The sequence below is a fragment of the Chanos chanos genome, chromosome 5 (assembly GCF_902362185.1).
Source record: "Chanos chanos chromosome 5, fChaCha1.1, whole genome shotgun sequence".
NCBI classification, from domain to species: Eukaryota; Metazoa; Chordata; class Actinopteri; order Gonorynchiformes; family Chanidae; genus Chanos; species Chanos chanos.
Genome location: NC_044499.1, coordinates 4663107 through 4675857, shown reverse-complemented (window position 1 = coordinate 4675857; position 12751 = coordinate 4663107). Strand labels below are relative to the sequence as shown.

Below are 12751 nucleotides of genomic sequence, written 5' to 3'. Positions count from 1 at the left end.
ATCTATACTTTGACTCAAGTAATGGAGTTGTGTACTTTGTCCACCTCTGCTGATTCCTAAGCTTAAGAGCTGAGGGGACAGGGGTGCACTAGACTCATACATATGATGAGCAGCATGCTAGACCTAACACAAGCCCAGCTGATGACTACCTTGAGTTTGCAAGTCCTAATTTGATCTGATTTCATGTTCAATCCTGATACTGTTGCAGAGAATAAAAGGAAAGGCTGTGTCACAGATGTTAAAGAAATGCTTTGAACTGAAATTGCTTTTTACCAAGCCTTGTATTTGGAATGCCCAAGCATGCTAAAGGCAGCCAAAAGAACAAATCACTACAGATTCTCAGCTGGTGTCATTACCCCTTTGCCATATCATAGTAGGTTGTCTGCTGTAAGGTTTGTGAAACGTTGTTGATACAAAGTGTGTGTGGTTCTTTGTGAAGGACGAGATTGCCTCAGTCAAGGTCAAGTGGCCAGTGCACAGAAGGGGAAGAACGTACAGTGAAGCTGCAGTTCGGTGCAGACAGATTCACAGAAGTTGAAGTGGAAACTCCCCAGTTTGGTAAGAGTGAGAAAAAAAAGAATGAATGAGAAAATGGGGGAGAGTGGAGGACAGAGGCTGTGTGTAGAACAGAATATAGATTATGAAGTTGTGCAGTAAATTTCAGCCGCTTCAGTCTTGAAAGATTTCAATACATGTATCTATTCAGTACCTGCTGGTAATAGATGTTTGAAACTCTTATCTTTGAATGAGAAATGGAGACTACTGACTATTGTTGTGGACTCCAACTTAACATTTTCCATGACATCTGAAACCTGCTTGAGCACACAGACTTTAATATCCTCAGGCCTTAGCACCAACTGTCAGAACTCACACTATTTACCTGGGCAGATTTACCATGAGACAGACGGGTACATAAAAGTGAAAGTGTAACAGTGCACCTGATTGCAGTGATTGTGTGATCTTAATATATAACCTCAGGAGTTCTCTCACCTTATCAGCCTGGCAGTGTAGATCTCTCCATCTACCACTACATCATAGTGCTGTAATGATTAGCACTGTTGCCTTGCAAGAAAGAGGTTCCAGGTTCAAGTTCTCGTTCCCGGGCTCTGTACTACGAAGCAAGTTCAACATTCCCTGGGTATCTTTTCGTCCGCTGGCTTGACAAATCCTAACAACTGCAGTCATAGATAAGCGATATCACGACAATGGTTATGAAGTCACTGAGTCAACCCAGATTTTCCCTATCTAGCTTAGAGTGTGTTCATGTAAAAGGGGCGGTGTTTGCATTAGATGACCAGTCGCAAACATCGAGAGGTCTAGAGCTGCATACAGTATTTCTCTCAAGAAGAACAAACCATAATCTTTAACAAATATGAGGAATTCTATAATACAGGTTAAAATCAACACAGTTCCCGTATTCAAAGCCAGGAAGGAATTCTGGCAAAAAACTGCCGACTGTGTGAGTGCGCAAGTTAATAGTAGGCATTTCCCGGTCAAGTTTTTCTGCCACCGATCCCGATCTGAGTGATTTAATATTGAGTATCGGCCGATACCAAGTCCTGATCCGATACTTGTATTTTCCTAGATAATACAGTTGCACAGTGCACATTTCAAATACATTAAAGGTATTAAAATCAATTCAGTGTATATACTTGACAACTGAATAGCAATGCATTAAGAAAAAATTGCCTGCATCCAAGCTGTTCCTTATTTTTTTTTATCATTTTTTTAATCTTACAAAATAACAACGTAAACCTTGTTGTAAAGCTTCGATAGGGCAGTGTCTGAAATGTAGAGTTGAGAGGGTAGGGCGTACAGTGGCTCCAAAGCTCCAAAAAAAGACGGATGAAACCTGAGGTGCGTTCAATTGGCAAAGAAAGGCAAACATTCATGAACATTTTCAAACAGTTTTTCGTTTGCTTTGAGTTCACTGCGAACATTTGTGAACACACACAAACGGTCTAAGGAGGTAGTTCTCAGCGATTAAACATGGACGCTGGACTAAGGGAGATGTGTGCCCAGATGGGAGTTATACGTAAGTGTTTGATTTTATTTTTATTTAATCGATTTTATTTAGTCTTCTTACAATAATTCAAGTGGTTAACTTGTCTAACTGTCAGTTTCGTTGATACTTTTTGTATGCTTTAGCTTTAGTTAAGTGACTGTACTGCTGTCTGTGGTCGTTAGTTTAGTTTAGGCTTGCGTCATTCCCGCTAAAAAGTGAACTAGCGTCATGACACTGAAAACCCAGCGTTAAACCAGTAGTTACCTCGCTAACCCCAAAATCCTGTGAGGAGTTTGTATGTTCTATTCCCGTGTTTGTGGATTTCTTCTAGGTACTCTGGTTTCCTCATGCTTGTCAGGGGTCTCCAGATGGACCCCAGGCACTATGCAGTAGTTGCCCACTGCATCCTACGTACTTTGAAATGGTTAAATGTAGAGGACAGATTTCTCCACAGGGATCAATTTTTAGCGATGAAAAGTGATGCCAAGGTCTGAGGATATCCTAAAAGGCATATGATGCACTCACACACGTTCCGTTCCATACTGTCTAAAGCAGTCACTCTGATTCTAAGGTGACTTTCTCTCGGCTGTTTTTCTGGTTAAATGAACGAGTATCATAACTTGAAGATTTCTTGCTGTGTGGATAGAGAAAAGATGTCATCAGGAACTTCACAGATTTTGTTTTCTCTTGATGATTTACTTTTGCAGAGGGTGCAAGGTCTGGATATGGCTCCATTGCAAGCTTGGCAAGTCCCTGGATTTCTGTAAATGTTGAGCAACTTGATTCTGTAAGTTGAATAGTTTAACTACAGTGTCTTAAAGAGGTGAACTACTATTACTACTACTACTACTACAACTTATAATGATAGTATGCTTCTTAAAAATAAAATGTCATGGAACATAAGAACCATTTACATGGATTTTTTACTCATAAAGTAACAAAACATCTAAACCTAGGAATTCACAAAGATTCAAGTTCTGTTCCTACTTATGCAGACTATCAGACATACACAAAACTTTGTTATGAAGACCATAGCGTTCTTAGGGCAGCCATGGTCTAAAGGTTAGAGAACCAGGCTTGTGACCGGAGGGTTGCCGGTTTGCGTCCCAGGCCCAACATCCATGGCTGTGTGCCCTTGAGAAAGATGGCTCCCCGGGCGCAGAGGAATGCTGCCCACTGCTCCTGCGTCCGTTGTGTGTTCACTACTGGTGTGTTGGATGGGTTAAATGCAGAGGACAAGCTCACTGTTCACAGTGTGTGTGTGCAGTCACAGAGACTTTACTTACTTTAAAAGCATTTCGGTGTGGATCACACTCTTTTTTGTTAAGGACTGAATCATGGCTTTTACAAGGTCTTGCAATGCACTTACATTGTCAACAGGCATCTTAATCTTTAACATTGATCTTTAATCTTTAGAACCTGGAATTTAATACTTATCCAGATAACTGTTATATATTTAAACTGATACTTGTCTTTCAGTCATAATTTGAAGTCTCATAAAATGGACCATATATTTTAACAACATAAATATAAAAAATAAGTTTTCAGTTCTTGTACCACAAGGTGATTTAAGATCTTAAATTTTTCCATGACAGTCTACGGCAAGTGTGATTGAGTTCAGTCCTGCAATTGAGAAAGATGGCTCTAAGATCCTCTATAGGTATTTTTGGCTTACTTCATTTCATTTACAAAAATTGTTTATGCATGAAAAGTTGTGATTAATTAACAAAAATTGTCAAAAACACTAATTCCAGTTTCCTTCGTAGGATTGTCTGATATGTTACAATTGATGTACAGAGAAACTGAAAAACAAAGAGAAAAGATTATAAAGACATGAAAATAAAATTTTGTAAACATCATCTAACTTTAAGCCAAATGCCCCCCCCCCCCCCCCCCCCCCCCCCCCAAGGTTTCGATGTCCACAGACTGGAATATTTCAGTGCAGTCAGACCAAACTTGTGTTTGAAATGGAGGGTGCTGGCAAGGTGCTATACAAAACAGTTTCCTGGGATTTCCGTCTGTTGGATCAAAATAATTGGACGCCTACCGGACCCCTTTATGACATCGACTGCAGTGGGAGTCGCTTACGTCAGCTGCATCTCCCTCACTGTGAAATTCTCTCAGGTGAGTCGCTGTACATTAGGTGTAGTTATGTCATGTTCATGCAAAAACATTTAAACTCATTTATGTGTTTTTAAGGAGACAGTTTCCGTCTGAATGTGGTCCATGTTACTGCTGAGGGGGTTGAGATAATGCAACCCCTGGAAGTGAACGACACACACGTAATTGTCGACATCGAAGACTGCTCGCTATTTGGCCTAATTATAGAGCCCGTCCTGGGATGCTTTGTTCCATCCCGCAAGATCAAGGCTCAGGTGCTTCTTTTCTCTGAACCAGCAGTTATCAAGAAGTGGAGGACACTGTATGTCCATATGCTGCAAAGGACTGTATCAGTCAACGAGGTAATCAGCTTTCACCTCTATGGCTCCACTTATACCATGTCTCCATTAAGCTCTCTCTGCTTACTTCTGTCAGCGTAAGGATATGTCCACACCAATCCATGGTTGTTGAATTCATGCAGTTATTGTGGTTAAATATTAATTAGCTAGATAGAAAACAACAGAGCAGGGTCACCGTATGCTGAGGGGTTCAGATATCCCGTCCTTTGACGTGACGACTTGAATTTACAGCCAAATTGGCAGTAGCTTAGTAGATTGGCCAGTCAGCCAGTCTACCCCTGGGTCTTAATTGTAACGAAAATCCATTGATTAGGAAGACAGGACCTAAGAATGACATGAGGATGATTGGAGGAGAAATCTGGAAAGGAACTCACCACATTTTTAACTGTTTAGTTAAGCTTGCTTACAAATATCTCACTTATTACTCATTAAAATAAATTACTGTCTTTTCTGTATGAAAGCACAGCACAGTTTCCCCCTTGTTAACTGTCTTTTGGCAAAACACGCTTTAATTTTATGTTGTTATTTATTTTATTGTAAAGTTTATCAGCATGTTGCTGGTATTGAAGTACTGTCTGGCTTCAAAATGACTGGCACCTCATTAAGGACAAACAAAGGCCTTAATATAAATTCCGTTTCTGTTGAAAAATTAGTTACAATTTATTTTAAAGCATAATCAAATTATACTACTTTATTCTAGTACAACTGATCAAGGAACACATATTTAAAAAGTATGACTTGTAAAAACACTGACGAGTAAAGGTAAATGGAATTAAATCAGCCTCAATTTTCAATTTTTAAAAGTTCATCTCAGTTTGTGGACTCATAAATATGGTAGTTGGTACATAAATATGATTGTACAGTACAAACTGACTGATTTTTTTTATGTATTAAGAATTCAACATTTTCCAATGGAACAGCGATTTCTCTTGACGCTTTTTTCCCTGTACATGGTACATCTTTTCTCCTCTGAAGGTGAAACAGCAGTTTCAAAGCGAAACGAGACACATCATAACCACTCCCAACTGTGAACTGATTACTGGAACAATGTACAGTGTGTCCTGTGAACCAAAGGCAGAGTATCAGCCACTGGTAAGATTTCACTGAGAATGAGGAGAACAGCTGAGTGTTATGAAGTGTAACCTTTGTAAGAACAAAGAAGACTGTCCAAAAAAAAACAGCAGCAAATCAATATTATTTATCTTACTGCTTATAAAGCTCACTCTGTTATGTCAATTCCTTTATGGCCCTTCAGAAATCTGTAGAGTGTCCTCAACTTATGGGGTTCTGTTCCGACAAGTTCCTAGTAGTTCTGAGTCGGTTCCATCGTAAGTCATAAATTCTTTTATATTACTATTGAATCCAGCATCAGGCCAAACATCCAAACACACTGAAACCTAAACAGTAAGAAACACACTGAGACCTGAAACACCCACCAGTGTTTTTGTGTTTTTTTCCTATAGTGTAGATCTAAATGTGTTTGTTATTGTTTAGATCTCAGTGTGTTTGTTATTGTTTGTAGGTCTCAGTGTGTTTGTTATTGTTTAGGGGGGTATTCCAGAACACAGGTTTAGTGAAAACTCAGAGTTAGTTCACTCAGAGTAAAGAGTAAACCTCCTAATAGAAGAGCCCTATTGCTTTGTTTTGCTCGAAGAAGGAAGCCATAGGGCTCTTCTATTAGGAGGTTTATTACTTACTCTGAATTAACTAACTCTGAGTTTTCACTAAATCCGCTTTCTGGAATAGCCCCGTGGGAAGTGTTCCAAGTACATGGTTTAGTGACTAACCTGGAAAAGTTAACTCAGAGAAAGCAGTAAACCTCCTAATAGAAAAGCCCTGGGGCTTTGTTATGCTAGGAGAATGATGCCATGTGGCTCTTCTGTTAGGAGGTTTACTACTGACTCTAAGTTAACTTATCTGGGTTAGTCACTAAACCATGTACTTGGAACCCCCCCCCCCCCCCCCCCCCCCGAACAAAGAAAAAAACACATCGAGACCTGAACAATATAAAACACACTGAGATCTAAACAAGATCAAACACAGCTGCCTTGTCACAGCATGGCCAGCCGATGTTGTCCTGCAGGAGATGAAAACAGTTGTTGTTAGACATTACGAACCAACTCCGTCCACTCAAAAATAATATAATGAGGTTAACTGGATGGCTGTTGTGAGTCTGACTGGTTATAAATGGCATCCGTTGTAAATCAAGGACAAGCTGTAGTTCTCCAGGTTTCTGATGGTAACATGAACTGTGCTGTTGACTGCACTGTTAGTACTTTATGTTTATATACAAACTAATAAAACCTTAGGCATTGTTCTCATCTCATCAAAACAGATACTGTGATTCTTTATTGTCATGCATATAGTCATACACAGTTGATTTCCTGGTAACATCAAGCAGATGATTGAGTTTCATGCTCCATGTCACCCTCAATCCAGTTCAATTCCATTTTTGATTTTACTCACATGCATGAAGAATGTCAGCAGTCATAGACTTTGTAAGAGCCAACCAAGAATAAAGCTTCAGTTTTTCCAAAAGATGTCTTTGTCCTTGGTGTGTGTTAAACATGACCTTACAGTTGCCTCTGCCAAAAGAACTTAAAATTTAAACCAGTTCCATGCATGCTTAAGACTAAAACTGAGATATGGTTAATGGTGTAGTGCTTATCGCATATGCATCCTGTTCTGTAATTTCAGAGTGCCTCATTCGAGTGGGACTATGGCCCAAACTATAGTCCCCTGTTTTCTGTGCGCATGGATGCAGAGAATGATGAAGTCACCATGAAAATATTGGAGGAAGGTGACCCTGAGAGGGAGGTATGGAAGAACAAGATTACTTTACCAGGTAAAAATCATTAATCAGTCTATTTGAAATAAATTCGTTTTAAAGAGGCATTTACTTACTGTAAAATAAGGTCTTTTTACTGTAAAACAAAAACAAAAAGGTTTATTATGGTAAGCTAAGTATGAAATATGTTTTTTTGTTTTTTTCAAATTCCTTTCAGGCTCAGAGACCGGAGCACATCAATCAGAAGCAGGTAAACTGCCCCATTTAAAAGATTTTAATTTTATATCATGCAGAAAGTCACGCATGTTTTCATAACATGCATGGCCGTTATGTTGTCTTCCATTTTTTTTTCAAACCCTTTTTCCAGGGCAGCGAAGAGGGAACCAGCGTACTGAAGGGTTAATTGTCAGTAACACAGCCACTGGAGGGAGCCGGCAGTCAGCGCCAGTATTCGTTAATAATACGTTTCATGGCAGTTTCAGCGGTTCACACAATTTGCCTGGTAAGGCCAACTACTGTTGGACAGGATCTTTGTTTGTTGTAAATAATAGGTTGATAGGTTTGATGGGTTGAATTTTAAATTACACATGTCTGTGATAGCAATTTGTTGATTAAGAAAGAGTGTTGAGATGCTAAGAGAACTTTTATTTTGCTTTAAACTGTGTGTGAGACGTCATTATTGTCATTTCAAGCATATACAGCTAGCACACAGTGAGATTAAACAGCCTTCCTCCAGGACCATGGTGCTACATAGTACAACACAGGGCCACATGAGACTACAACAGAACTAACTGAGACCACATAGGCCTACACAAAACTACATAAAGTCCAGCAGTGTGGAAACAGACAGTGCAAATATTACTAAGTCAGACAGTGCAAACATTACTAAGACAAGACAGTGCAAACATTACTAAGTCAGACAGTGCAAACATTACTGAGACAAGACTTTGCAAACATTACTAAGTCAGACAGTGCAAACATTACTAAGACAAGACAGTGCAAACATTACTAAGTCAGACAGTGCAAACATTACTAAGTCAGACAGTGCAAACATTACTAAGACAAGACAGTGCAAACATTACTGAGACAAGACTTTGCAAACATTACTAAGTCAGACAGTGCAAACATTACTAAGACAAGACAGTGCAAACATTACTAAGACAAGACAGTGCAAAATTACTAAGTCAGACAGTGCAAACATTACTAAGACAAGACAGTGCAAACATTACTAAGTCAGACAGTGCAAACATTACTAAGACAAGACAGTGCAAAAAAAAACAAGACATCTGCTGTAGTGTCAACATACGTTACCGTAACATGCAAACATTAACAGTTGCAAATGTGAACATAAAGGAATACTTGTTACATACAAATACTGAATGAAGATGTGACTGCTTAGGATAAATAAGTTGTGAGTTTTGATTATTAATCTGTGAGATTTATGTGATGTTTCCTCCAGAAATGAAACTTGGTCGATTTCTTAAGCTGTGAAATGGCGTATCAGGGAAATGGATCCACATCTCACTTTGTTTGTTTGCATGTTGTGTTGACAGGGGCTTCGCCAGGCAGCAGACAGGACCATTAGTTTACTGCCCGGGGACTGGGCAGATCATGTTTCTGTGTTTCAATGTAGAAATGGACTAACTGAACATTTGGTCTACCATCATTCCCACTATACCAGAATCAACACACCAGCAACACAGGTGTATACAGTCTTCCTCAAATGACTCTTTGTGCCTGTGTGGTTTATGTAGGAGCTCAGAGGTGCCTGCTTTATAACTTAAAACAAATATCATTTGTATTACTGTATGTCATTTAAATAATTTATTATTGCATTAAGACAAGTATTAATACAAATTAGTATGTATAGCGAGCCAGTCATTATCAAGAAAAAAAACCCCGACAGGGTGATGCAGGGTGTCTTTAAACAGCCTGAGGGAGTTTATTTCACTATAATGACCTTTAATGTACGCAATAATGTACTTTATCCTACTTATTACACGGCTACTTACTAAAGGAATCAATAATTTGACGCAAAATATTGATTTAAAAATGATTTTATGGATTTAAAAATGATTTTATTGCTTCTGCTAAAAAAAAAAAAAGTTCCATCGCAACGGTCTGTTATACATAGTAACGGTCTGCTATACAGAAATAACAGACCGTAGAATGTTGTAATTGACCAATTAGAATCGAGTATTCAACAAACCCATGTAATATATTCCGAGAATGTTTTGATGCTGTAGAATATGTGTTAGAATATGCCTATGGAATGAGTGGGAACATCCATTGGATACAGCACACTCTATTAAGCAGTCTATGAATGTTTTTGGAAAACTCAGGGTATCCGCAAGTAAACATATTCTTGTTGGTCTGCCATCTTTTTTTTTTACATTTAAAAACAAACAAATAAAACATTTACTTTGTAATATATTGATTTTCTGTATTGTCCAGTTCTTCCATCGTGAATGTAAAAGCAGACCAGCCAGCAACCAGACCAGCATATAAAATAATAATTCATGAAATGTGAGAGATGTTTGTCAGATCTGTTTGGAACATCACATATCTGTATTAGTATTTTGTAGGCATACACCTCTAAGACTAACAAAATGAAAATGGACACAAGAGCTGATTAAGACTTTGTTCAATTCAATCTGAAAATTCAAATTCATCTCACAGTTACATGTCATGGAATCATTTGTATAATGTCACGTGAGTATGACAGATAGTTCATATAACTGAACAGGAGTTTCCAGTGCACCTACAACAATGCATGAACCAATATGGAAGGACTGAAACGGACAGATGGAAGCTGAATGAACTTGAAAAACTCACATGAACTCTTATATTTTCTTGTTCTGTGTCAGAAACTAGTGTCTGAGATTACACACAGACTGCAGATATATTGCATATGTATACACTGTGTGTGTGTGTGCGTGTGCGTGTGTGTGTGTGCATGTTCTCTTGCCATCTTCCGCAGGAAACTGAAAACCCACCTCTTCAGGACCCACCTGTCCCCCATTGCCTAACCTCCCTTTCTTTATACACACACACACATATATATATATGTATAAATCAACCTTGTCTCGTATCTGTGTTTGTCATTCCCTGTCAAAGAATCCTAGGAGCGTAACACGAACAGTAAATTAATGCACAGCCTTACTGTGATCTCTGTTTATGGGGTAATAGGATCTGACTGCTGCACTTATTGTAAGTCGCTTTGGCTAAAAGCGTCTGCTAAATACCAAATTGCAAATTGCAAATTGTGTGTATGTGTGTGTGTGTGTGAGTTTAAGATGATTGGATCAGTCTCTCTCTGATGTGGACAGTGATGACTGCAGACATCATGAGGACCAGAGTAACAGAGAGCAGCACTGTCCTCAGCAGATACATGGGGACACCAGCAGGGGGCGTCACTGCATCTGAAAACACAAATACACATTACACTGTAAGCAGCTCTCTTGTGCCTCTGTATAGGTCTGCGTGTGTATTTGTATGTGTCCACACCTTTAATAAAGGGACAGAGTAGTTTAATTTCCCTGGCATCCACTCTCCAGCTGACCTTGTTGCTATGGTTGCAGAGTATAGAATTGTCTGTGACAGACAAACGGAGCATAGAGCCTTGAGATGAGGTCACGCTCTCTTCAGAGCAGAATCTTCTGTTGCAACTGGAGGCCACAAAGAGGTCGTGACCTCTACAGGCAAGAGTCACATTACAGGAGTCACTGCTGGACCAGTTTGAAAGAACAGACAGGACAGGAGCTACTACTGGATCTGACACACACACACACACACACACACACACACACACACACACACACACACACACACACAAATATACATGATGTTACCATGAGGTTGTGATTCACCAGTCCTTATGAGTCTTTTTAGACCCAAAGTCATTTTCTTATTGATAAAACTCTTTAATACTGTGTATCTCAACACACATGAAAATGATTTTTGCCGTACAGCCTGACTTAGGATAGGCCCCTCTCTTCTAATTACCATATCACAGACACACACACACACACACACACACACACACACATACACACACACACACACACCTATGACATATAAGACCGAAGTTGTAATTATAATAAAACTGGTATTGGAAATCACTTTACTCTGAGTCCGTTATTGTAAACACAGAGGAGTCTGTCAGAGATCATAACTCTATGATGAGACTGCAGTGACTCTAAGAGAAACATTAGAGTTTGTCTCCGTCGGTCACACACAGTTCTCTGTCCACAGGAACATGTACAAACATTACTGCAAGTAACTCTTGGCAAAAACAATCCATACACTGGTGGTATATAATAATTCAGTTACATACTCATTCATGCCATCACTTCTAAACATGTAAACATGCTCTTATTGAAACACTCACCTAATACAGTTATAAGGTACTGCGCAACAATTTTTTCTTCACCGGCAATTTCCTTTGCTGTGTAGAGTCCGCCATGAATCTTTTCCATGTCCTTCAGCGTCAGAGAGAAGGTTTTCTTATTAAACTCCACTCTGTTCTCAAAATCACCTGATACATAGACATTTTTATCAAAACAGTGCACCACAGTCTGGGTTGAGTTAAACTGCCAAACTAACAGAGAAATCTTAATCTCTTTGTCCTGTATGTCCAGTTGAACAGATTGACCCTCTTGTACAAACACAGATTTCTCAGCATGGAACACTGTGGAGACAAAAACCAAAATTTAACACGTCTGTGATTGAACGTTTATTCAGAATTGAAATTCAGAATTGAAAATAAAGTCGATTGAAGGACCGATAAAGCATTAATTTATTTCCTGCATACCACTGTGAAGGAGAAGATCATACATATCTGTACATACTGTAAAGACATGGCTGAAAAAGAGAACTATACTTTGCACAGAACGACTTTTTCCTGCTCATAGAAAACAGTGTATGACAGAAAGAGACAAAAACACAGATCTCTCTCAAGACCCCTGCAGATAATATTAATTATTACTGTACCAGTAGAATAAACCCTTATGAAAAACCTTTCAAAATCATAGCTTTTCAAAAGCTTTTTAGAAAACTATTGTTCATGTTTGTAAGAGGCCTTTGAATGTATAATTTTTTATTTTCATATGCACACAAACACAAACCTACCTGATGATTTTGACAGGACCAGTATTCCTAATATGAGCAGTAGGTTCATTCTGATTGTCCTGATTAACAGAGTATGAGAGTTGATGTCATTAATGAGACTGATTCTCTATGGTGTCTCTATTACAGTGTGAGTCAGTCCTCCAGTGTGACTTCCTCATTTAATTGTCTAAAGTGGTACAGCCTCTCATTTTAAAACCCACTTTCCGCTCAGGGAAAAGAATATTACGCAAACATTGCCTCACTAGCCTTTCAACAACTGAACATTGAGCGGATGAAAAAAAAATCAGGAAGACAGAATGAAAAAAATAAGCTGAAAAAGAAGTGATTTAAATCTCCACTTTTACTCAAAGACAAATCTAAAAAAATCTA

At 38.8% G+C, this 12751-nt stretch overlaps 1 protein-coding gene across 1 annotated transcript; it reads right to left on the bottom strand.

The window, feature by feature from the left end:
• Nucleotides 1-10543: 10543 nt before the first annotated feature.
• Nucleotides 10544-12431, bottom strand: LOC115811341 (uncharacterized). The gene is made up of 4 exons (XM_030773500.1): nt 12383-12431; nt 11643-11942; nt 10760-11026; nt 10544-10674 (listed from the first exon to the last, which is right to left on the bottom strand). Exons 1-4 carry the CDS (start codon nt 12429-12431, stop codon nt 10544-10546), a joined length of 747 nt encoding a protein of 248 aa, XP_030629360.1.
• Nucleotides 12432-12751: the final 320 nt, after the last annotated feature.